Consider the following 24338-nt stretch of genomic DNA (forward strand, 5'->3'; position numbering starts at 1 on the left):
TTTTGCTAGGATCTCGCCATTAAGGGTATAAGACTTGCATGGATTTTGGCTGCCTAGGTGCATAATTTTGCATTTTTTGGCATTGAAGTTGAGTTGCCATGTCCTAGACCAGCGCTCCAGTAGGAGTAGGTCATGCATCATGTTGTCGGGCATTGAATCTTCGTCTGTTGTGCATTTGCCCACTACATTACTTAGTTTGGCTTCATCGGCGAATAATGTTATTTTACCTCGAAGCCCTTCTGACAAGTCCCTTATAAAGATGTTGAATAGGATCGGGCCCAAGACTGAGCCCTGTGGCACTCCACTGATCACCTCCGTCATTTCGGAGGGGGTGCCATTCACCACCACCCTTTGAAGCCTACCTCCAAGCCAGTTCCCAACCCATTGCGTCAATGTGTCACCTAATCCTATAGAACTCATCTTGCCCAGCAACCTGCGGTGTGGTACGCTATCGAATGCTTTGCTAAAGTCCAGGTACACGATGTCTAGGGACTCCCCAATATCCAGCTTCTCCGTCACCCAATCAAAGAAGCTGATCAGGTTGGATTGGCATGATCTCCCCTTAGTAAATCCATGTTGTCGGGGATCCCGTAGATTCTTTTCATCCAGGATTTTATCCAATTGGTGTTTGATTAGAGTTTCCATTAGTTTGCTCACTATCGATGTTAGACTCACTGGTCTGTAGTTTTCTGTCTCCATCTTTGAGCCTTTCTTGTGGAGTGGAATGACGTTAGCCGTCCTCCAGTCCAACGGGACGCTGCCTGTACTAAGGGAGAGGTTGAAGAGCGCGGACAGTGGCTCCGCCAAGACATCACTCAGTTCCCTAAGCACCCTGGGGTGCAGGTTGTCCGGCCCCATTGCTTTGTTAACCTTGAGCTTTGACAGCTCACCGTAGACACTGCTGGGCGTAAACTCAAAGTTACTAAAAGGGTCAACTGAGCCAACTCTTGTCTGTAGCTGAGGGCCAAGCCCCGGCGCTTCTCGGGTGAAGACTGAGCAGAAGTATTCATTTAATAGTTGGGCTTTTTCCGAATCCTTATCCACATAGTCTCCGTCTGGATTCCTAAGACTTACAATCCCACCTGAGTTTTTTCTTCTGTCACTGATATACCTGAAGAAGGATTTATCTCCCTTCTGGATGTTCTTTGCCAGAGACTCTTCCATGTGGAATTTAGCCTCTCTGACTGCTGTTTTGACGGCTTTTGATTTGGTCAGGTAGTCTGCTCTAGAGTCCTGCTTCCCTGATTTTTTGTAAGAGATGAATGCTTTTTTCTTCTCCTTGATGAGGTCTGAGATCTCCGCAGTAAACCATTGTGGCTTATTGTTCCTTCGCCGTTTACTTACTGATTTAACATAGCGGTTTGTTGCTTCTTGTATGGTGGCTTTCAAAGTTGACCACATTTCTTCCACATTATCAGTTTCTGCTTGGCTTTGTAGCGCCTGGTGAACGAAGTCTCCCATTTCTTTGAAATTTGTGTCCTTGAATTTGAGGACCTTGGTCAGTGTGGTAGATTTAGTGAAACCTTTCCTGAGATTGAACCATACCATGTTGTGGTCACTGGAGGCCAATGTGTCGCCCACCGAGACCCTTGCTCTGCTGGGAAACTTCCTGTGGAAAGTAAGGAGTTGATCTATGTCAACATGTTGGCTTTGAAGTGGATTGGGGCAGTTTTCATGGCATTTGGGGGGCAAGTGTCCAGTCTGCAGTAGGAGTTATTATATTTGTTGTAGTATTTGTTAAAGGATTGCCAGTCTATGGTTGTGAAGTGGTTCCAGCTTAGGTGAGTTCTGGACCCTAGGTCTGGATTGGATATGTTTGTGTCATGTAGGATTGGGAAGTGCTCGTGGGGATTGGCAGGGGCACTCAAGTAGACTCAGTACGAGGGATTGGACTAGGGTTCTGAATGCCGCTAAATCGAAATAAGCTTTAATGGATCTGAGTTTCCAGAGAGTGAAAAATCCCTTTCTGATCAAGGAGTCCACCTGGTCTCTCATGGTTAGGCACTGATCCAAAGTTACACCTAGTATCTTTATGGTAGGTTGGATACTACCTTCAGTGTCCAGTCTTTCAGAGTTGCTGTTTTGATTGGCTCAAAGGGCATAAGAACATAAGGGTTGTCCCTCAATGGTTCTTAATGAGAGCAAAGGCCTCATCTGATCACTCCCATTCCCCTAGATCTAGGGAATATCTCCTCAGAAGACCAACCTACACTTTATGGGACCTTGAAATGTATGATGTTGATGTCATTTGAAGATGAATCTCAGCTCAATGAATCAGTAAGGCAGCTTCCTGGTTACCAATGTGAAGGTGTTAGAAAATATTCTATCTTATCCTATACTAACTGCCAAAAAACCAGAATTGCTTTCCAAATAGTTCCCATCTCCAACGAGGTGATCAACTAAGAGGCTTTGGTCATAGACCAATAACCTTGAGCCATCTACTCCTGATAAAGCACTGCCCAGGCAAGTAGGCTAGTGTCTGTCATGAACTCCAGCAGCAAAGGAGAAGGAATCCAAAGCACACAGGACAATGCCAAACAAAAAAAGAATAGAGCCTTTTTAAAAGTTGGCTATAGACCCATTTTGGATATCTATTGTGCTGTTTTTGTTTGGCTGAGGCCTCCAAAGCCATGGATCTCATCGAATTGCATGCATCTGGCCATCAACTCAGATTAGTTTTAATCAATATTATTCATGGATGGTGGGCTTTGTAACTTGTTAACTGCAATGACCAATAGATCAAAAGCAACCGTTACATGGGATAGGGAACCAAGATTATAGTTGCCATTATCAAATCAAGAATGCAATATAGTCCCTGGACCATGGCTTCTTCCATGCCAAGAGACTTTGAATCTGCTTCTGAGGACTGAACATTCTCCGCTCAGGTATTTTTTCAGGGAAATGAAGCATCAATGCAAGTTCCCACATTTTCAATGCATTGAAATGTCTCTAGCTTGCTCTTCTCAAGTTGATAGCCCATCCTAGTAACTGTAACATCTGGATCACTCAAGAGATGGTATGCTTGCTCTCTACTTCCAACTTTTCTCTTATGAGCTATTTGTTCAAATATGGATGAATTAAAATGTCTTCTATGCTTTGAGAAGGTTTGGGGGAGGGCAGTTGTTGACACACCAAAGGGAAGAGCTGAAATTGATAGTGATGACCCACTTTGAAGTGGTTCCCAAATAGGAATGTATAGGTATGTTTCTTTGAGGTCTAAGGCCATTAGGAACTTCTATCTGCACACCACTAAGATCACCAATTGCAGCATAACCATCCAGAAATAGTGTATCCATAATGCTGAGTTTTCACCATTCAAGTCCAGAATGTGCTGGAAGAAGCTTTCTTTTTCAGCACAACAAAATAAATGGAATAGTGGTCTGTGCCTCACTTTTCTCTCCATATTTTCTCTCGGTACAGATGAAACTAAACGAATCTAAAACAAAACTACTCTGGATCGGCCCAAAATTCGAACACCTGCCCACACTTTTCGCACTACCCACAGGCGATACACTACAGCTCGAGTTCTCATGCAAGGTCCTTGGTATCACTATCGATTCCTCTCTCTCCCTCAATGACCACTTCAACTCCTTGGCAAAATCATGCTTTTTCAGTCTTCACATGCTGAGGAAAGCTAGATCCTACTTCAGCCAACAACACTTTGCCATCCTTGTCCACTCCATCATCCTCTCCAAACTAGATTACTGCAACGCCATCTACTTAAATCTATCAAAAAAAAGTATTCTAAGACTCCAGCTAATCCAGAATACTGCAGCCAAACTGATCTTCTCAAAACGCAAGTCTGACCATGCCTCCCCACTCCTTGCCAAACTTCACTGGCTTCCAATAATCTCCAGAATCCATTTCAAATGTTCCTGCCTGGCTTTCAAGATCATTCACGGAATCCTGCCTCCTCTTATCCCACTGTCTTTCAACTCCTCCAGTCCCGACTCCTCCAGAACTGCCCAAAGGCTTAAACTAGCCTTCCCCTCTCCACGCGGCATCCACTATTCAGGCAAACTGGGAAAATCCCTTCTCTTCAAAATCACAGGTCTTTGGAACGACCTCACCACCCCGCTGCGGAACCTGAGCTCCCTTCAGTTATTCCACAAACAACTGAAAACCTGGCTTTTCAGCAAATTGTAGCTCTATCCTTCCCCCCTTTCTCTCCCCCCTTCTACACATAAGTTCATGTAATCCTTTTTCTTCTTCTCTACCCACTATTTTAAGTTCTTGTAAACCGTGTCGAGCTCCATTCTCATGGAGATGATGCGGTATATAAACTTAAGGTTTAGATTAGATTAGATTAGATATGGGAACAACTGCCCTCAAGTTCCACAACCTTTCTAAAGTGGTCAGAACTGCCATGCTTTTATTTTAAAGCAATTTTTATTGATGATAATACAAAGTTATAAAGCAATAGATCATGCGAGATGCAAGAACATATCATGACACATATGCCAAATGCCAACAGCATCAGTTTTCTATAACATAAGAACCCAAAACAACTAATCCATAAGCCCCAATCCCACCCTCATCACTTAACATTCCCTCTCCCATGTGTTCTTAAAGACCCCTTCATTCAAACTAACTGTAATGAGGTATCCATCAATCATGACACCAGCCATGGAAGCCTAAGAGAAGATATTGCCTAGCTAGATCTTTGCATTCCAGTCAAGCTCAGTTTTTGGACGCTCCAAATTTACATGATGCAAGATTGGAATAAACAAGAAAGACAGCTTTTTTATGTGGTGGGACTGGTTTTATGAAATTTACTTCCTTTTTTGTTAAAAATTGAAACTTCTTTACCTAGATTTAAAGTCCCTGAAAGCCTATTTATGGTATGGGTGTGTGGGTGTGGGTGTGTATGGGGGTGGGGGTGTGTTTAGAAACATAGAATATGACAGCAGAAAAGGGCCGACAGCCCAACAAGTCTGCCCACTTGAGAACCCTCTCTCCAACTAGTCTGCCCACTCAACGACCCTTCCTCCCTGGAGTATCTATCGATTGAGCATAACTCTGTAGTACTCCAACTTGTTTTTCCCATTGACTCTTGAAGTCGAGCACGCTACTGGCCTCGATGACCTGGCGGGGAAGATCATTCCATCGATCAATCACCTGTTCGGTGAAGAAGTATTTCATGGTTCACCATGAAATCTTTTTGGGGTTTGACTACAGGGAGGCTTTTGGGATGAGATTTTCTTTAGATTTTTTAAATATTGATATTGTAAATCTAATCTAATCTAAACCTTAGGTTTGTATACCGCATCATCTCTACATTCGTAAAGCTCGACACGGTTAACAAGAGTTAGGGTAGAAAGGAACTCCAGTGGAGGGAAGAGGCAAAATGAAGAGAAAATTTAGAGGATTAGAATAACCAGAGAGGGAGGAGGAGTTACATTTTTGAGAATAACCAGGTTTTCAGATGTTTACGGAAGAGTTGGAGGGAGCTCAGATTCCTAAGAGGGGAGGTAAGGTTGTTCCAGAGCTGAGTGATTCTGAAAGGGAGGGAAGAACCTAGTTTTCCTACAAGTGAAACGCCTTTTAGAGAAGGAAAGGAAAGTTTCAGTTTTTGGGTGGATCTGGCAGAATTGGGGTTAGAGGAGTTCCAAGAAAGAGGAATGAACGGAGGGAGGATACCGTGTAGGATCTTGAAAGTGAGGCAGGCACATTTGAAGTGGACTCTGGAGATAATCGGAAGCCAGTAGAGCTTGGATAAAAGCGGTGAGACGTGGTCAAATTTGCTTTTTGCGAAGATAAGCTTAGCAGCGGTATTCTGAATCCGCTGGAGTCTTTGAAGGTTTTTCTTTGTTAGGCTAAGGTAGAAAGAGTTGCAGTAGTCCAGTCTGGAAAGGATGGTGGATTGGACAAGGACGGCAAAGTGTTTATGATGGAAACAGGATCTCACTTTTCTCAGCATGTGAAGGCTGAAGAAACATTTTTTTACTAGGGAGTTGAGGTGGTTGTTGAAGGAAAGTGTAGAGTCAATGATGACTCCCAGAACTTTACTAGAATAATCAAGATGCAGAGTGGGGCCAGAGGACAGTGGGATGGAGGTGGGCAGTTGGTCCAATTTTGGGCCGAGCCAGAGAAGTTTTGTTTTAGATTCGTTCAATTTCATCTGCACAGTGTGGGCCCAATTGAAGGATTGAAGGTTCGATATACATGAGGTTCGCTGAGAGGTTGGTGAGGTTCCGGTCGGTCTCGAGGAGGACAAAGATGTCGTCTGCATAAGTGTAGAGTGTTTCAAGGGGGGAGAGATGGAGGAGTTTAAGGGAGGACATATAAATGTTGAAGAGGATAGGAGAGAGAGATGAGCCTTGCGGGACTCCACAGATCGGGTTCCAGGGGGAGGAAGAAGTGCCCTTCATGTTGACTATGTAGGAGCAGGAGTGAAAGAACTTCGAGAACCAGTCAAGGACTGTAGAGTTTATGCCTATCTCGGTGAGTTGGTAAATTAGAATATCATGATGGACGACATCAAAAGCTGCAGAGAGGTCGAATTGAAGAAGGACGGCGAACTTGTTGCGAGAATGGAGATATTGAACTTTTGAGATTAAGGAGGTCAGAAGGGATTCGGTGCTGAAATTGGGACGGAAGTCGTATTGGTAGGGTTGAAGAATGGTGAATTTCTCAAGGTAGGAAGATAGTTGAGTGGATATGATGGACTCTAGCATCTTGGTAAGAAGGGGAATGTTAGCTATTGGATGGTAGCCGGATGGTGTAGAGGGGTCAAGCTCAGGTTTTTTCAGTAGTGGGGTTAAGGTAATATGGCCCATTTCTGGGGAGAAGAGACCCGAATGGAGGGCGGAGTTTATGAGAATGGTAAGAGATGAGATGGCCTAAGGGGGAGTGTTCTCGTAGAGGTAGGAGGGGAAAGGATCCAAGGTACAGTTGCAGGATTTCAATTTGAGGCAGAGATTATAGACCAGGGATTCGGAAACAAATTCGAAGGAAGACCAGGATCTGTCTGCTGGGATAGGGTAGGAGTCTGTTGGGATAGGGTTGGGGTCAATTGGAATCAGAGATTTGTAGGAGATTTCATGTGGGATGGAGCGCCTCAAGGTGGAGACCTTATCGTTGAAGAACTTTGCTAGAGAATCGGCTGAGAGGGAGGAAGGAAGTATGGAGTCATTTTTGGAGGTTAAGGAACGCCAGATGTTAAATAATGTGCTACTCTGATTGTTGGATTTGGAGATTTTGTCACCGTAGAAGTTTTTCCTTGCTTTTTTTAGAACAGTATTATAGATTTTAATGTTGACCCTCCAAGAGAGTCTGTCTGTAGGGGATTTATATTTTTTCCATTTTCGTTCCAGAGCACGGCATTTCTGTTTCAGTTCTCTGTGGTATAGGAGGTACTAAGGGGCCTTACAGGAGTAGGAAATGGTTTTAGTGGAGAGAAGGGCGAGGGAATGGAAGGTGGACTCTGAGAGGGCGACCCAGTTTTGCCAGTTAGATTCTGGTTCTGCAGGTTTAGAGATGGGGGAAAATTTGTCGAGAAAATTGATCCAGAACAGATTGCTCGAGATTTTTTAAGGAAGGTAATAGAATTTGAGGTGCAGGATGGGGGCCCAAGATGTGACATGAAAATGGGGAGACAGAAGGCCCCTAGGTAGTGGTCGGACCAGGGGACAATTTCCCAGCGAATGTCATCAGTTGAGGGTTTGTGAGTAGTAAGATCTAGAAAGCTGATGAGGTCTAGTGTGTGGCCTTTTTCGTGGGTTGGGGAGAATGTGGGGGGGGGGGAAGCCTAAAGCGGAGAGGAAGCTATTAAATTCGGATGTATCCTTGTTGGTGACATCATCAAGGTGGAGATTGATGTCTCTGATGATCAGTAATCTTTGAAATTTGAGGAAGGCGTTTGTTATGGTTTCAAAGACGAGTTCGGAGGAATTGTTCCAAGGGGCAGGTGGGCGGTATAGAAGCAGGATACCCAGAGGATGAGGGTGGAATTCGTCATTGACTGAGGCTAACATGTATTCTAATGAGGAGTGGCTGCCCTTTTCAAGGAGTTGGACATCGAAGAATGATTTGAAAAGGAGGGCTAGGCCGCCTCCTCTTCGGTTGGTTCTGGGACAGAAGAGGCCTTGGTAGCCGTGGGAACAGAGTTCGTTTTGAGTAAATTGGTCATCTTTTGTGATCCAAGATTCTGTGATGAATAGGAATCCGGGGTCAGAATCCTCGAGTAGGTCCTTCAAGATTTGTATCTTATTGCAAGCGGATCTGGCATTGTAATAGAGTGTTGGGACTGGGGTGAGAGAATGTGAGGCAAGTTTGGGGGGAGTGGAAGCGAGGACAGGTTTTAGAGAGGCATGGTTGACTTTGCGAGGGTTTTTGTAGGATGGGTGGTGTTTGGGGCGAATGAGCGTGGGAATTCTGAGGCCAGGGCAGATATTGCGAGCATTTGTAGAGTCGAGAAGGTTGGGGGCAGGGGGTGTCAGGCAGGGGAAGAGTTTGAGAGAAGAGCAGAGTAGGAGAAGAAGGAGCCATGAAGGTGGCTTCATGATGAGAGATTAGAGATCTATGGGTTAGATGGCCTGTTTGAGGCGAGTGAGAGTAGGTTAAGGATGGAGGAGCGACTAGGTAATAAAGTACTAGGTATCAGCACAAACGATATTGGACAGATCTAGTAAAGCGTTTCTGAATTGGAGTTATTCTGAAAATGATCTGTGGTAGGAGGATGAAGATAATCTGGCTATCAAATCGGTATTCAAATTAGCATAGATTTTTGGATACAATAGGCATTTAACAAATTAGTTAAAAATTGACAAAAATTAATTGACAAAAATTAAGAAGACAGCAAGCATTTAACAGATTATAAGATTCAACAGGTATTTAAGATAATTTTTTGATTACTTTTGCTTTATGTATATATATATATATATATATTTTTTTTTTTTTGAGAGCTAGTAAATGAACTTTACTGTTGGATGGGTTCACGATTATGCTTAACGATGAAAGATTTCACAATTAGACTTAAACATGGGGAAAGTTTCCCCTGCTGGCTCGGGGGGGGGTGGGTGGGCGGAGCGGTGCTCGAGACGCGCCGATATGGCCGCTGGTTTCGGTTGGCGATAGCCCACTTAAAGGGAGAAAAGTTTCCCCTGCTTCCCTTTCGATCTCACCTCTGCTGGAACGGGGGAGGAGTGGAGATGAGATAACAGTATATCAAATAAATGAAAGCTATAAACCTGTATTGGAGTTAAGCAAGAACCTCAATAACTGATCATAAAACTGTACTATTTTGGTTTAATGTATTCTTTTTCCATCACCTAGCTGAGGCATTGCATTTGACAGAAAAATTATCCCATCTCCAGCACCACTGACTGCATGTTCTCCTACCTTCCTGCTCACAAATGAACATACAAACCTGAGTATAACGTTCACAGGAGTTAAACTGCAAATACAGGACTCGTCTCTCTATGGTTGTCTCTTTAGGACTGGTTCTTAGCAGAATGATTTGGTGGGCTCCAGGAAGGATGTAACCAGAGGTGGGCTTGACCATGATGGAGGGACAGCTGACATAGTTCAGGCTGAAGACCATAAGTAGAGTTCCGGTGTTCTGGAGAAGTAAGCTGCGCTGACAGACACTGTTCTCAATCACTGCAGGAAACACCTAATGAGAAGAGACAGTGCTTCACGTATTGAGCAGCTATTAAGCAAAATTCCTGGCTGCTAAACTGAAAGCCAGCTCTTTTGTGAGCAGTGGAGACGGCCCTTTGGTGGTTAAAATGCTGATATTCAGCACTTAACTGCCTCAGTTAAGCAGCAAAACTGACCACATAAAAGTCAGTCCTATCTTTATGCATTGTCGCTTAAACAGTTAAGTGCTATATATTGTCCTTAACCACAAAAAAGATAGCCAACAATATAAACCATGATTTTCACTGCCAGTCCCCGAACAAGAATATCTGCTGCGGGTTAAACAACGCTCACTGGACCCCAGTTAGATTACAGAAGTTAAATAGCTCCAAGTCTAATAGATGCTGGCATTGTAATCTTGAGATTGGGTTACTAGATCATTGTCCCTTAATCTTGACCTTTTGGAAATCAATCTGGACCCAAATAAATTGTTTATTGGAGAATCCTGTGGCTTTATCATATGATATGATTCTATTTGGTATGTCAATGAGAACAAAGAGCCAAATTTCATTAAACAATAATAAGCTTTTATTGATTATGACAGGAGTCGCCATATCACAAAAAAATTGGAAAAATTGGAGCAGACTTAATTACAGTTTTTGGTGGAACTCATTGTGTCATATCTATAAGATGGAAAGAACAATAGCCATACAAAAAGGGAATTTTAAAAAATTTAAAGAGATCTGTGGGCCATTGACAAATTATTGTAATGAATAGATACCATTTATCCATTATAAGTGCAATACAAGTGAAGGGGTGGGAGGGGGAATTCTGAATTTTATTAAAGGTTTGGATCAGTAGAAAATAATATTTTATAGGATATATTTGATTGCATATTATCCTTCCCCTCGCTAAAAGGCATTTCCCACACATGAAAGCTAGGGACCTCTCTCCACTTCAAAATCACTGAGCTCTGGAACAACCTTACCTCCCCTCTTCGGAACTTGAGCTCCCTCCAAGTTTTCTGAAAACATTTGAAAACCTGGCTTTTCACAAAAATGTAAGTCTCCCTCCAATTTAGGAATCAAGGAAACTCTTATATCTTGGCATCCCAAGTCATCTAAATTTTCTTCACACTTCTACCTCTAACCCTCTGTTGTAGTTCCTTCCTATTTCTTCCACTGTAAACCGCGCTGAGCTCTACGAACGTGGAGATGATGCGGTATACAAACCTAAGGATTAGATTAGATTAGATATGTTATGGTAGGGGTGGGAGGGAAGGGGTTAAATTGTATGTATTAATGTTAAATATGATAGAAATTCAAGTGATGTATTTAATTTCAATTGTCAATTATTGATACACTTGTTGTAAGATGTAAAAATGAATAAAGATTTTTTAAAAAACAACAACACGCTCACTGGTGGTATAGAAGGATTGAGGTTGAGATAGACACTAAAGAATGACATAGAATGGTTTCCCATGGGGACGGGGTTAATGCTCAAAAACATGATTTCAACAATAAACTAACTTGAGGTTCAAGAGACAATTTGCAGTCAGTGATAATATAGTAACATAGTAAATGACAGCAGGTAAAAACCTGAATGGTCCATCCAGTCTGTCCATTAGTTATACACATTATTGAATAAAATTTGATATTTCTGTGCCATAGACCGTAAAGTCCACCTGGTACTGTCCTAGGTTCCAACTACTGGAGTTGCCATCTAAACTCACTCCAGCCTATCCAAACCACCTCATCATTTGCAGGATTCGGACCATGAAAGTCTGCCAGCACCACCTTTATGTTCAAAATTGCTCTCGTTGAAGCCCACCCAAGCCCATCCTAAACCAAATTGCCATATAGGGAACACAGATCATGCAACTCTTATCACTACTGGCCTTAGTTCTTCAATTTATACCATTCATATTCTAATTAGAGATTCTCTGTGTTCATCCCATACTTTTTGGAATTCCATCACCATTTTCATCTCCACCTCCCTCACAGCACAGGAAGGCATTTCAAGCATCCACCACACTCTCCTTGAAAAATAATTTCCTAACTTTATTCCTAACAAAGGGGATGGAACTTGTCTCATATGAGGAAAGACTGAAGAGGTTAGGGATCTTCAGCTTGTAAAAGAAACAGCTGAAAGGAGATATGATTGAAGTCTACAAAATCCTGAGTATGTAGAATGGGTACAAGTGGATTGATTTTTTTAAGCCAGCAAAAATTACAAAGACCCTCGATGAAGTTATAGGGAAATACTTTCAAAACTAATAGGAGGAAATAGTTTTCACTCAGAGAATAGTTAAGCTGTGGAACGCATTGGCAGAGGTTGTGGTAAGAGTGGTTAATGTAGCAGTTAATATAGCTGGTTTTAAAAAAGGTTTAGACAAGTTCATGGAGAAAAAGTCCATAGTCTGCTGTTGAGATAGACATGGCGTGACCTTAGAATTAACTGTACCACAGTTAGAACCTTGTCATCCCATGCATAGACTAATTTCTGTACATTGTAACCCGGGACTGTGGCCTGAACAAGCCTCCACAGCACCTCACAGTGATTACACAAGCAACGACACCTGCGTGTGACCCAGACAGGAGTCACCCTGCAGACATGGAATGACACCAAGAGTAAAAGCAAAAATAAACCACAATTCTTCAGAAAAAATAAGTAAATCAAAACTCAGGATTTATTTTCTTTAAGGAAATAAAGTCAGGATTATTAGTAGTCCTACCAACAACAGGTAAGTAGAAGGTCTTCAGTTCAAATTCAAATCGCAGAATAAGGAACAGTCAAAACATAAATTCAAACACCAAAAAAAAAAATATATATATATTTTTTTTCTTCACCTCACTGGGCTTTATGCTTTCTTTAGCAATCAATTAAACCTGCTCCTAAGCAGGGCAATCAGTTCCTTACAAACACTGAAAACTCAATAGGGCAAAAGGCACTGGGAACCCTATTGTTAATGCTTCAAAAAGGAAGCCTCTGGCAGCCAAGCATTGCACTGCCAGGAAAAGGAGAGTGCCTCAGGTTTGCTTTAATTTCAGCTTATAATAGCTTCAAATTTTCCCTCCCAGATAATAGCAAACCTCTCCCTCCGTTCAGGCACTATCAGCTTCAACCAAAATGCAAAACAGTAAAAAAGAAAGTCCTCCAAGGTTCAGCTTCATTCAAACAGTCACTCAAACAAAGAAAGCTGAACAAAATGCACTCACTGTTTCTTCAATGGTTAGCAGGTACAGCTGGTGGACAAACCAACTTCCATGGCTTCCTCAGCCAAGCTCATTTCTTCTGGCAGGTTGTTAGTCTCCATTGGAAGTTCCAGCTCAGCTACAGATTCTGCCAGGATATCTCCAGCCTCTTGCACCTCCATGGGTGTAACTGGTTCGCTCTTGCCTGGCCCAAGGAGACTCTCAGGGAGGAAAGGTCCCAACCTTCTCCCTAACCTGCTTCCTTGCTTGTACACAGCTGCTGGTTTTATACTGATTGGGCTACGCCCTAGCCTGGCTGATTCAGCAGTCCTCAAGGCAGCTCTAGAGCTCCTCCTGTGGTGCCCTGAATATTGCTGGTCTAGGGAACTATTGGGAAACTCAGGCTCCCTCTGGTGGTCAACCTGAGAATCAGCCAGATCCTCACTAGGACAGCTTTTACCTACCCTCTTCCGGGTTTTGCTGGGAGTCTTAGTAGAAACACTAACTGGAACCAGGGCAGGCACGAAGTCTGTCTGGTTACATACCCCCTCCCTTAAATGATGCTTATCCCTATAAGCATGGGGTCGACTCGAATTTTCAGGGATGCGTGACAGAGCATCAACATTAGTATTCAGACTCCCTGGGCGATGAACCACAGAGAATCTGAAAGTTTGTAAGGTTAAGTACCAGCGAGTAAGGCGAGCGTTGTTGTTCCGCATGGTACCTAACCATTTAAGAGCTGCATGGTCAGTTACTAACGTAAAGTGCTTTTCTCCTAGATAGTGTTCAAGTGTCTGCATGGCCCACTTTGCAGCTAAGCACTCTAGTTCTACCACTGCATAATTTCTCTCGTTGGGATGTAACTTACGGCTCAAATATAGGACAGGGTGCTCTATGCCCTGACTCTCCTGGCTGAGTACCGCTCCCAATCCACATCCAGATGCGTCAGTCTGGAGGACAAGGGGTCTGCTGAAATCAATGGCTGCCAATACTGGCTGCCTACACAGACTATCTTTCAAATCCATAAACGCTTTCACCCCTTCCTCCTCCCAGTGCAACACATCCGGAACGTCCTTTCTTAACATATTGGTAAGAGGGGTGGCCCTGGTGGCAAAGTCAGGTATAAATCTCCTATAATACCCCAATAGGCCCAAAAACCCTCGCAACTGTTTTTTTGTGCCAGGCCGAGGATACTCCTGGATACACTTTACCTTATCAATCAAAGGTTTTACCTGTCCGCGGCCCACTGTGTATCCCAAGTACCTGACCTCTCGCTGGCCCAGAAAACACTTTTTCGGGTTAACAGTGAAGCCTGCCTTCCTTAAAGCTTCCAACACTGCTCTAACATGCTCCACATGAGATTGCCACGAAGATGAGTATATTACCACATCATCCAGGTAGGCCTCAGCGTAAGCATGGTGACCCCTTAAGACTTCATTTACTGCCCGCTGACAAGTCGCAGCTGCACCATGCAGTCCAAACGGCATGCGGGTGAATTGGTATAGCCCATACGGGGTGCTAAAGGCAGTTTTGGGTTTAGCACTATGGGTCAATGGAATCTGCCAATACCCTTTAGTCAGGTCGATAGTGGAAAGATACTGTGCCTGACCTAATTTATCAAGTAATTCGTCTACTCTTGGCATGGGAAAAGCATCGAATTGTGACACCTCGTTGACCTGTCTGAAGTCGATGCAAAACCTAGGAGATCCATCTGCCTTTGGGACGATAACTATGGGGCTGCACCAGGGGCTTTGTGAAGGCTCAATAACCCCTAGGGAGAGCATTTCTTGAACTAGTTCACAAACCAGTTTCTTCTTTTCCTCCGAGAGGCGGTAAGGCCTCACTCGGACTATTTTACCAGGACTGGTAATGATGTCGTGTGTAACCCCCTTAGTACGTCCCGGGACCGATGAAAATACATCAGAGAATTGGCCAACGAGTGTCTGTACTTGACGAGACTGTGATTCAGACAACTCTTTCCCTACATTCACTTTTTCAGCCTGTCCCAAGTCCGCTATCTGGGGCCCTAGATCGTCCTCCTGACAGCGCTGAGCTATAAGAGCTAAGGCTTCCCTATCCTTCCAGGCCTTAAGGAGGTTGACGTGATACGTTTGTACCCGACCTTGCTCCTCCTTAACTCTATAACTCAATGGACCAGCCCTTCCAATAATCGTGGCGGGACCCTTCCAATGGGCTAGAAATTTATGAGGGTCTGAGGGCACCAATATTAATACCCTGTCCCCTATCGAGAATTGGCGCTCTTTAGCTCCCCGGTCATAATAGACTTTTTGCTTTTTCTGAGCCCACTCAAGGTTTTCCCGTCCCAATTTGGACACTTGTGCCAGACTTTTCTTCAACTGAGACAGGTAAGAAATAATATTTGTTCCTGTCTCTTCAGGAGGGTCCCAACCCTCCTTAATCACATCCAGAAGTCCCCTGGGTGTCCGCCCATATAATAATTCAAAGGGACTAACCCCCAGGGAATCCTGTACTTTCTCCCTAGCAGCAAACAGCACAAAAGGGATGAACAGATCCCAATCTCTCAAATTGTCTTCCAATCCCTTCTTTAACATATGCTTTAGGGATTGATTAAACCTCTCGACTAACCCATTGGCTTGAGGGTGATATGCAGATGTTCGGATATGTCTCACCCCAAGTCCTTTCCAGAATTCCTCCATTTCCCTGGACAAAAAGTTGCTTCCCCGATCAGAAAGAACTTCCCTCGGAAAACCTATGGTAGAGAATAACCCCATGAGTTCCTTCATCAATACCCCCGAGGTAGTCTTTCGCAAAGGAAAAGCCCAAGGAAATCTGGTGGCCACATCCATCACCACAAAAATGAATTGGTACCCCCTAGGGGTCTTTTCCAATGGTCCTACAATGTCCATGGCTAACCGCGAGAGAGGTTCTTCCACCACAGGTATAGGGACAAGAGGCGCCCGTGCGGGTTTGCTCAAAGCCAGCCTTTGGCAGGTGGGACAGGATTTACAAAAATCCTCAATTTCTTGCCTCCACCCAGGCCAGTAGAACCTCCGCTGTACCTGTACCTGTGTGGCCTGAATCCCTTTATGTCCTGCGAGGGGTGAGTCATGGGCAGTTTGTAAGATGGCCTTCCTAAATCCCTTGGGAACCACTAACTGTTCCCCTCCTCCGTCCTGGTCTGAAGTGCCAGCTCTTTCTTTGTACAGGAGGCCACGTATAACTCTCAAGCCTGATCCAGCAGATTGGGGTCCTGTAGCTTGAAGCCACAGTTCCCTCAATGAAGGATCAGCCTTCTGTTCTTGGGCAAACGTGGGGAAGGTATTGCTAATTTCCTGAGGAAGACTGGGAAATTCTTTCCTTCGCTCAGTTTGTCTAAGATTCTGTGCCCTCTGCTGTTGCTGTCTTCTTTTCTGTGCTCTGGAGGCCCTAGCCTGTGTCTGCGCCGCCGGTCTAATCACTCCTTTTTTAAAGGGAAAAACTTTTCCCAACGGGGTCTCAGGCTCCAGGCTAGGCCTTCCTTGAGAACGGGTGTTAACCAACCCCTGCTTAGTTTGCAAACAGTCCTCTAACCCGGCCCAATCCTGACCCAAAACTATTTCATAGGGGACCCCGGGAATCAAGGCCATCGGAACCTTGTATACACGGTCCTTATGCAGGAGAGTAGTTGGCCTAAGAGTATAGTGAGCACTGTCTCCGTGGATGCATTTGATCACCACTTTGCCTGCCCCAAATGACTCTTTTTCCCCAGGGAAGATCCTTTTCCAGAATGGAACAGCCATCATGGACTGATCTGCCCCTGTATCCACCAACGCCTTCACCACCTGGCCCCCTACTGATACATTGACGAGGTATTTAACCTCACCCCCGTTTCCTGGAGCCTTTGAACCTAACATGCTCTGATGGGCCGTTGGTTCTTTCTCCTTGTAAACCTGGGCCTGCTTATTTGGAACCCTGGTTTTAACTTCGGGGTAAGAGACCCTACAAAACTGTTGTGTGTGTCCCTGCTTTCCACACCTGTAACACTTTCTGTCCCCACCCTGAGTGTTAGGTTTAGGACTTGGACCACAGGGATCCTTAACCTGCGGCTTCTTACCCCAACCTTCGCCTAACTCCCGTGGGTTCGATCTAGGTGTGTGGTGAGCTAAGGGACTCATATTCTCTCCTGAAGGTTCTTGGGCATCTATAAATGCTTCAGCCACTTCCAGAACTTGTCCTAAAGTCTTGCAGTTCTGTCTCTTAATCCAGGACCTGATGTTCTTTGGGACAGCTTCTAATAGTTGTTCCCTCACTATTTCTGTGAATAAGGCCCTGGCATCATTCAGAACTGGCTGCAGCCATTTTTCAGCCAGTTTGGTGACACGCTGAAGCAACGCTTTAGGCCGTTCTGTATGAAGCATTGTGGTTGCCCTGAACTTTTGTCTGTAGTGTTCTGTGGTGAAGCCTAAGAAATCCAATATATGGGCTTTTACTACAGGGTAGCTATTGGCAAGCTCGGGCCCTAGGGTCTGGAATGCCGCTAGAGTCTCCCCGGCCAGGCAAGGCAACAACCGGTACACCCATTGCTCTGGAGGCCATCCAGCAGCCACAGCAATTCTTTCAAAAGAATTAAGAAAATCGTCCGGTGCATCCCCAGGTGCTATCTTGCATAAGTTTAAATGCGATAAAAGATTAGGTCCTACCGGCGCTGGAACAGATACAGCTGGTAATGTCTGTCCTGCAGGATGTATAGCAGTCTTTTGAAGAATTTGTGAAAATGCTTTGGCCTGGTCCTGCATTGTGGAAATAAGTTCCCCATGTTGCCGCATCATTGCTTCCTGATTCGCCTGCCAGCGTTCCTCGCTTGACTTCAGGATCGATTTCAAATCATCACACTGGCGTTGCCGCTCACCGGCAAGTGTGGCTAGGATCTGGGCCTGCTCCATAATCCGGACCTGAAAGGCAAACAAAAAGAAAAGAAACCCAAGTGTGGCCGCTTGGTAAGCGTGTTCCTCCCCTTTACCAGACCCCCCAGCCTAGGTACTCTTACCGATAGCACTGGTGAGTCTGCGCCTTTGGTGTTTAGGCCTCCTTGGCCTCCAGTCGTTCTCCGCACGGCTTGCCCCTCTGAAAATCCTGGAACCCGGTTCTGGAACTCTGGTCCGGTTCTTTCCACCTCCGAACTCCAACTGAGCTCCTCGCTGCACTCCTCCACAGGATATGCTGCAATCTTTATTCCGGCTTCCGCCTTCCGGTGAGAAACTCCTCCTCCGAGTAGGTAACAGGAAAGTTTCTTCCAATAAAGTACTCCAACAAAAATTAGGATTTTTCAAACAAACAATTGGTCAATAGTTCAATAGTCCAATTACAAAAATAAAGGATAGTCAAATATGCCTTTCCAGCACAAGTTCAAAATGACACCAAAAGAAAACTTTTTTTTTTTTTTCAAAATTGCAGTACCTTGGTGTCGCCTGCAGGAGGTGCACTATCCCACTCCTGATACCAAATATGTGTAACCCGGGACTGTGGCCTGAACAAGCCTCCACAGCACCTCACAGTGATTACACAAGCAACGACACCTGCGTGTGACCCAGACAGGAGTCACCCTGCAGACATGGAATGACACCAAGAGTAAAAGCAAAAATAAACCACAATTCTTCAGAAAAAATAAGTAAATCAAAACTCAGGATTTATTTTCTTTAAGGAAATAAAGTCAGGATTATTAGTAGTCCTACCAACAACAGGTAAGTAGAAGGTCTTCAGTTCAAATTCAAATCGCAGAATAAGGAACAGTCAAAACATAAATTCAAACACCAAAAAAAAAAATATATATATATTTTTTTTCTTCACCTCACTGGGCTTTATGCTTTCTTTAGCAATCAATTAAACCTGCTCCTAAGCAGGGCAATCAGTTCCTTACAAACACTGAAAACTCAATAGGGCAAAAGGCACTGGGAACCCTATTGTTAATGCTTCAAAAAGGAAGCCTCTGGCAGCCAAGCATTGCACTGCCAGGAAAAGGAGAGTGCCTCAGGTTTGCTTTAATTTCAGCTTATAATAGCTTCAAATTTTCCCTCCCAGATAATAGCAAACCTCTCCCTCCGTTCAGGCACTATCAGCTTCAACCAAAATGCAAAACAGTAAAAAAGAAAGTCCTCCAAGGTTCAGCTTCATTCAAACAGTCACTCAAACAAAGAAAGCTGAACAAAATGCACTCACTGTTTCTTCAATGGTTAGCAGGTACAGCTGGTGGACAAACCAACTTCCATGGCTTCCTCAGCCAAGCTCATTTCTTCTGGCAGGTTGTTAGTCTCCATTGGAAGTTCCAGCTCAGCTACAGATTCTGCCAGGATATCTCCAGCCTCTTGCACCTCCATGGGTGTAACTGGTTCGCTCTTGCCTGGCCCAAGGAGACTCTCAGGGAGGAAAGGTCCCAACCTTCTCCCTAACCTGCTTCCTTGCTTGTACACAGCTGCTGGTTTTATACTGATTGGGCTACGCCCTAGCCTGGCTGATTCAGCAGTCCTCAAGGCAGCTCTAGAGCTCCTCCTGTGGTGCCCTGAATATTGCTGGTCTAGGGAACTATTGGGAAACTCAGGCTCCCTCTGGTGGTCAACCTGAGAATCAGCCAGATCCTCACTAGGACAGCTTTTACCTACCCTCTTCCGGGTTTTGCTGGGAGTCTTAGTAGAAACACTAACTGGAACCAGGGCAGGCACGAAGTCTGTCTGGTTACAACATAGAACCATGCAATTTCTTATGAAATGAAGGAACGGTTAAGTTACAATAAATCCTCGTGAGTGTTGTAACATCTACATGTCAGATAGACCCAGAAATCATCGGAGTTTAAAATACTGAAAATTGGCACTTAGAACCCTGTAATTCTAAGGTCGCGATGGGGGAAGCCACTGCTTCCCTGGATCGGTGGCATGGAATGCTGCTATTATTTACGTTTTTGCCAGGTACTTGTGACTTAGATTGGCCTTCATGAAGACGGGATACGGGGCAAGATGGACTATTGGTCTGATACAGTAAGGCTATTCTTATGTTCTTATTCCTCTGTGAGAAATTCCCTAACCCCTATTTGTTCTGTTTATGTGTTGTTGTTTTTTGTTTTGTTTTTTAATCTTTATTCATTTATAATTTACAACAAGTGTACAATAAATAACAAACACGTAAGATACAGCATCACTTGAAAATCAGCAATCTTTCAACAAGAAAATTTAATCCTCCCCCCTCCCATATCACTTTTCCAACAAATAGATATACCACATAAATATAATATCTTATCATTAGAATATATTGTTAATAACCCCCCCATACCACAATAAAAAATAAAAAATTGGAAAAGTGTAAATTATTCTTTATAATAACTTATAAATGGCCCCCATACATCCTTAAATTTATGATAATAGCCTGTTATTAATCTGTTTGTGTTTTAATTAGATCATAAGCTCATGTTTAATGTACAGCACTGCATACTTCTAGCAGCACTATAAAAATAAAGTTAGTATAATATCACCACCCTCTATCATCTGTTGGTCAACCTGTTTCTAATACGGCTCTCCATTTTGGATCCTAACTTCAGCCTACTCAGTTTATGAGCCTGCTTTGAGGAATCACGTGAAAGACTGCTGAAATCTAAGTGGACTACATCTATTGCAGTGGTCTCAAACACGCGGCCCGGGGACCACATGCAGCCCACCAGGTACTATTTTGAGGCCCTCAGTATGTTTATCATAATCACAAAAGTAAACTAAAACATTTTCTTGATCATCTGTCTCTCTAGCTATAAATGACAATATTATTATTAAGACTTAGCCAAAAGGAAAGATTTATAAACTATAAAGAGTTTTACCTCATGCAAAATTGTCATTTCTTTAATAAGACATTAACTCTTTTTTTCTGAGGCCCTCCAAGTACCTACAAATCCAAAATGTGGCCCTGTAAAGGGTTTGAGTTGGAGACCACTGATCTACTGCATTTATTCGATCTCGTTCTCTGGTTGTCCAGTCAAAGAAATCAATCAGATTTATCTTGCATGATTTTCCATTGGTAAAACCATGTTGCCCCAGTTCTTGTAATCCATTGGATTCCAAGAAGTTCACTACCCTTTTCATAAGAACATAAGAATAGCCTTACTAGGTCAGACCATCTGGCCCAGTATCCCATCTTCAGGGTAGTCAATCCAGGTCACAAGTACCTGGTAAAAACCCAAATAGTAGCAACATTTCATGCTCGATAGCAGACTATAGATCTTTTCTGCAGGAACTTGTCTAAACCTTTTTTAAAACCAGCTACATTAATCGCTACTACCACATCCTCTGACAATGAGTTCCAAAACTTAACTCTTCTCTGAACACTTCCAATACTTTTGCAACCACCAAAGGCCTGTAGTTTCCCACTTCTTTTCTGTCACCATTTCTGTCACCATTCTGTGAAACTCTCCTGTCTCCAAGGAATTATTAAAGAAATTTCTAAGCGGTCCCAACAAAACCTCCCCCCTGTCCAGCAGCACCTTTTTCCTGCTCCCCCTGTCCAGCAGTAGGCTTCCCTTCCTTTTTCTTCCCCCCCTGTCCATCAGCACCTCTTCCCCTGTCCAGCAGCACCTCTTTCCTGCTCCCCCTGTCCAGCAGTAGGCCTCCCTTCCTTTTTCTAACCCCCTGTCCATCAGCACCTCTTCCCCTGTCCAGGAGCACCTCTTTCCTGCTCCCCCTGTCCAGCAGTAGGCCTCCCTTACTTTTTCTTCCCCCCTGTCCATCAGCACCTCTTCCTCTGTCCAGCAGTACCTTTTCCTGCTCCCCCTGTCCATAAGTAGGCCTCCCTTCCTTTTTCTGCCCCTCCCTGTCCAGCAGCACCTCTTTCCTGCTCCCCCTGTCCAGCAGTAGGCCTCCCTTCCTTTTTCTACCCCCCCTGTCCATCAGCACCTCTTCCCCTGTCCAGAAGCACCCCTTACTTCCGTTCACGTCTGCCCTCCGCCACAGCCACCTCAAGCTGCCACGGCCTGCAGGTGCCGACAGCCGCTGTGCGCGCCTGAAGCCGACAGCCGCCTTGGTAACGTTTCCGCCATCCCTGCCACTGCCGCTGCTTGAGAGGCCCGCGGGACCGAAGGCGGTCAGCGTGTCTGGGGATCAGGAGGAGGAGTCCTGGTGTCGCGCATGCGCACTCCTGCCGACCATGGACCTACAGATCAGGGATCAGGGAACACACGGTAAGAGTGCGCTTAGCATTTTATTATTATAGATATGTCCCTGTCCAAAGTTGTACATTGGACAAACATCAAGACCCTTCTGGGTCAGGATGAGTAAACATCGAAGTAATTTAACATGTCACAGGACAGAGGAACCATTGGTTGAACACTTTGACAAGGCAGGCCACAACCCCAGGGAATTTAAATATTTCATCTTGGACCATGTGCCACCGATACCGAGAGGAGGGGACAGGAGATTGGTAACAACAAGCGACTTCAAATCTTTTCGTAAAGAAATCAAAACTCAACTATTCAAAAAATTTATCCAGATGTCTTAACTCTAACCCTGGATTCCCCTCCATGTAATTCCCTCAACCTCTCCCCCTCTCCAGTTATCCTTACTCTTCAAAGCCTCAAGCATGTCAACTGCTTCCCAAACTGTATATATACTGGAACTGCACTTTCCCCAATTAGTACATCTCCCCAAATTGTAAATCTACTGGAATAGCCCAATCTTCCATGCTGTATCCCATTCCCAAAACTGTAATTCACCAATCTTCTGGTAATCCACCAATCTTCTTGTAATTTCTCCTGGAAATGTCCAGATGTCTCTTTTGTTATCAGCCCAGAACTGCAAGGTACGGGCGGAATAGAAGTCAGTAATGTAATGTATTACAGAAGAAAAAAAAAAGAATGGATTTTTCGTCTGTATTCGGAAGAACCGGATGGATTAAATCAGAAGACCGAGTGGCATTTGTTTTTTTAACAATCACCATGGGGTGACTGGAGAATTTTTCACATGTAGAACCTTCATTTTTGACATCTGTTTTGAGAATGTGTATTTTACCATTTTGCTTTCGGGAATTATTATTGACTGCAAATTTTAATTTGGCACCTGATTTGAGAGCGAGGCTTTAGACTCGCTAGTCAGCTGAAAACGTGCACAACGTGAGTGATGTCAGATGTTACTTAATTGGGAGCAGCTTCACCTGAGGCTGTCTCTGCCATAGTGAGCGTGTAAGACAGTACGCCACAGTAAGTCACAACATTGTTGGAATGTTTTTCTGCAAAAAAGACACATTCCCTGTAACTTTTCTATTCTTATTTTTGCAGATATTGGTCTGGAGCCCTGAAGCAGCTTGTGGGCGAAACGGCAGCTAACTTGACGTTGGCGAGGATTGGTGGGGATGCAGAGAAATTCTTAAACTACTAATGTACCTTGCCCTACAGCTAAGTTGCTTGATTCCTTGAATTTTTTTGATGTTCTAAGTTGTACTTTGAAGAATCATAGCAGTATTTAGCGGGACAGGAGGGGGATTAAGAGCCGGTGAGGATTCATTCCCTTTCTAGTGCAGTTGTAAAATTTAGCAACGCACGGGGATCTGAGGCTCACCCCTTAGCATAATTTGAAGTGCTTTAGAAACATAGAAAAATGACGGCAGAAAAGGGCCAAAGCCCATCAAGTCTGCCCACTCCAGTGACCCTTCTCCCTGAGTTTGCTCACCAACCTCCTGCCCTTACCTCATTAGAGATCCCACATGAATATCCCATTTATTTTTGAAATCTGCCACGCTGTTGGCCTCAATCACCTGCCGTGGGAGTTCATTCCAATGATCGACCACCCTCTCAGTGAAGAAATACTTTCTGGAGTCACCATGAAATTTCCCTCCCCTGATTTTCAGCGGATGCCCTCTGGTGGACGAAGGTCCCATAAGACGAAAGATATCCTCTTTCACCTCGATACGACCCGTGATATATTTAAATGTCTCAATCATGTCCCCTCTCTCTCTTCGTTCTTCAAGTGAGTACAGCTGCAATTTATTCAGCCTTACTTCATACGGAAGATCCTTGAGCCCCGAGACCATCCTGGTGGCCATCCGCTGAACTGACTCAACTCTCAGCACATCTTTCCGGTAATGTGGTCTCCAGAATTGAACACAATATTCCAAATGAGGTCTCACCACCAAAGTGTCTAAAGCAGGAAGATGTTTTTCAATGAGTTTGTGTCAATTTCAAGAGTTCTTAAACAAATTTGAGAAAGGTATTGGATTTGGAACCCCACTATTTACCCTTCTCCATTGAGAATATTGACCATTTAAACCAGGGATCTCAAAGTCCCTCCTTGAGGGCCGCAATCCAGTCGGGTTTTCAGGATTTCCCCAATGAATATGCATTGAAAGCAGTGCATGCACATAGATCTCATGCATATTCATTGGGGAAAACCTGAAAACCCGACTGGATTGCGGCCCTCAAGGAGGGACTTTGAGATCCCTGATTTAAACTGTCTGTTTAAGCCTACTGTCTGTTTTCTGTCTTTCAAGCAGTTCTTAACCCATAATGGGATACTACTTCTTATCCTATGTCTTTCTAATTTCCTCAGAAGTCTTTCATGAGGTACTTTGTGAAATGCCTTT

General features: G+C 44.2%; 1 protein-coding gene across 3 annotated transcripts in view; it reads right to left on the reverse strand.

Moving 5' to 3' along the window:
* The window catches only part of CFAP65 (cilia and flagella associated protein 65), a 351728-nt gene that overhangs the window by 182729 nt on the left and 144661 nt on the right, over positions 1–24338 (reverse strand). For all 3 annotated transcript variants that reach the window (XM_033945108.1, XM_033945107.1, XM_033945109.1), the window contains one exon: positions 9371–9616. In XM_033945108.1, the coding sequence (XP_033800999.1) occupies positions 9371–9616 (246 nt within the window). The remainder of the gene's footprint in view (positions 1–9370; positions 9617–24338) is intronic.

This window comes from Geotrypetes seraphini, chromosome 5, assembly GCF_902459505.1.
Source record: "Geotrypetes seraphini chromosome 5, aGeoSer1.1, whole genome shotgun sequence".
Lineage (NCBI taxonomy): Eukaryota > Metazoa > Chordata > Amphibia > Gymnophiona > Dermophiidae > Geotrypetes > Geotrypetes seraphini.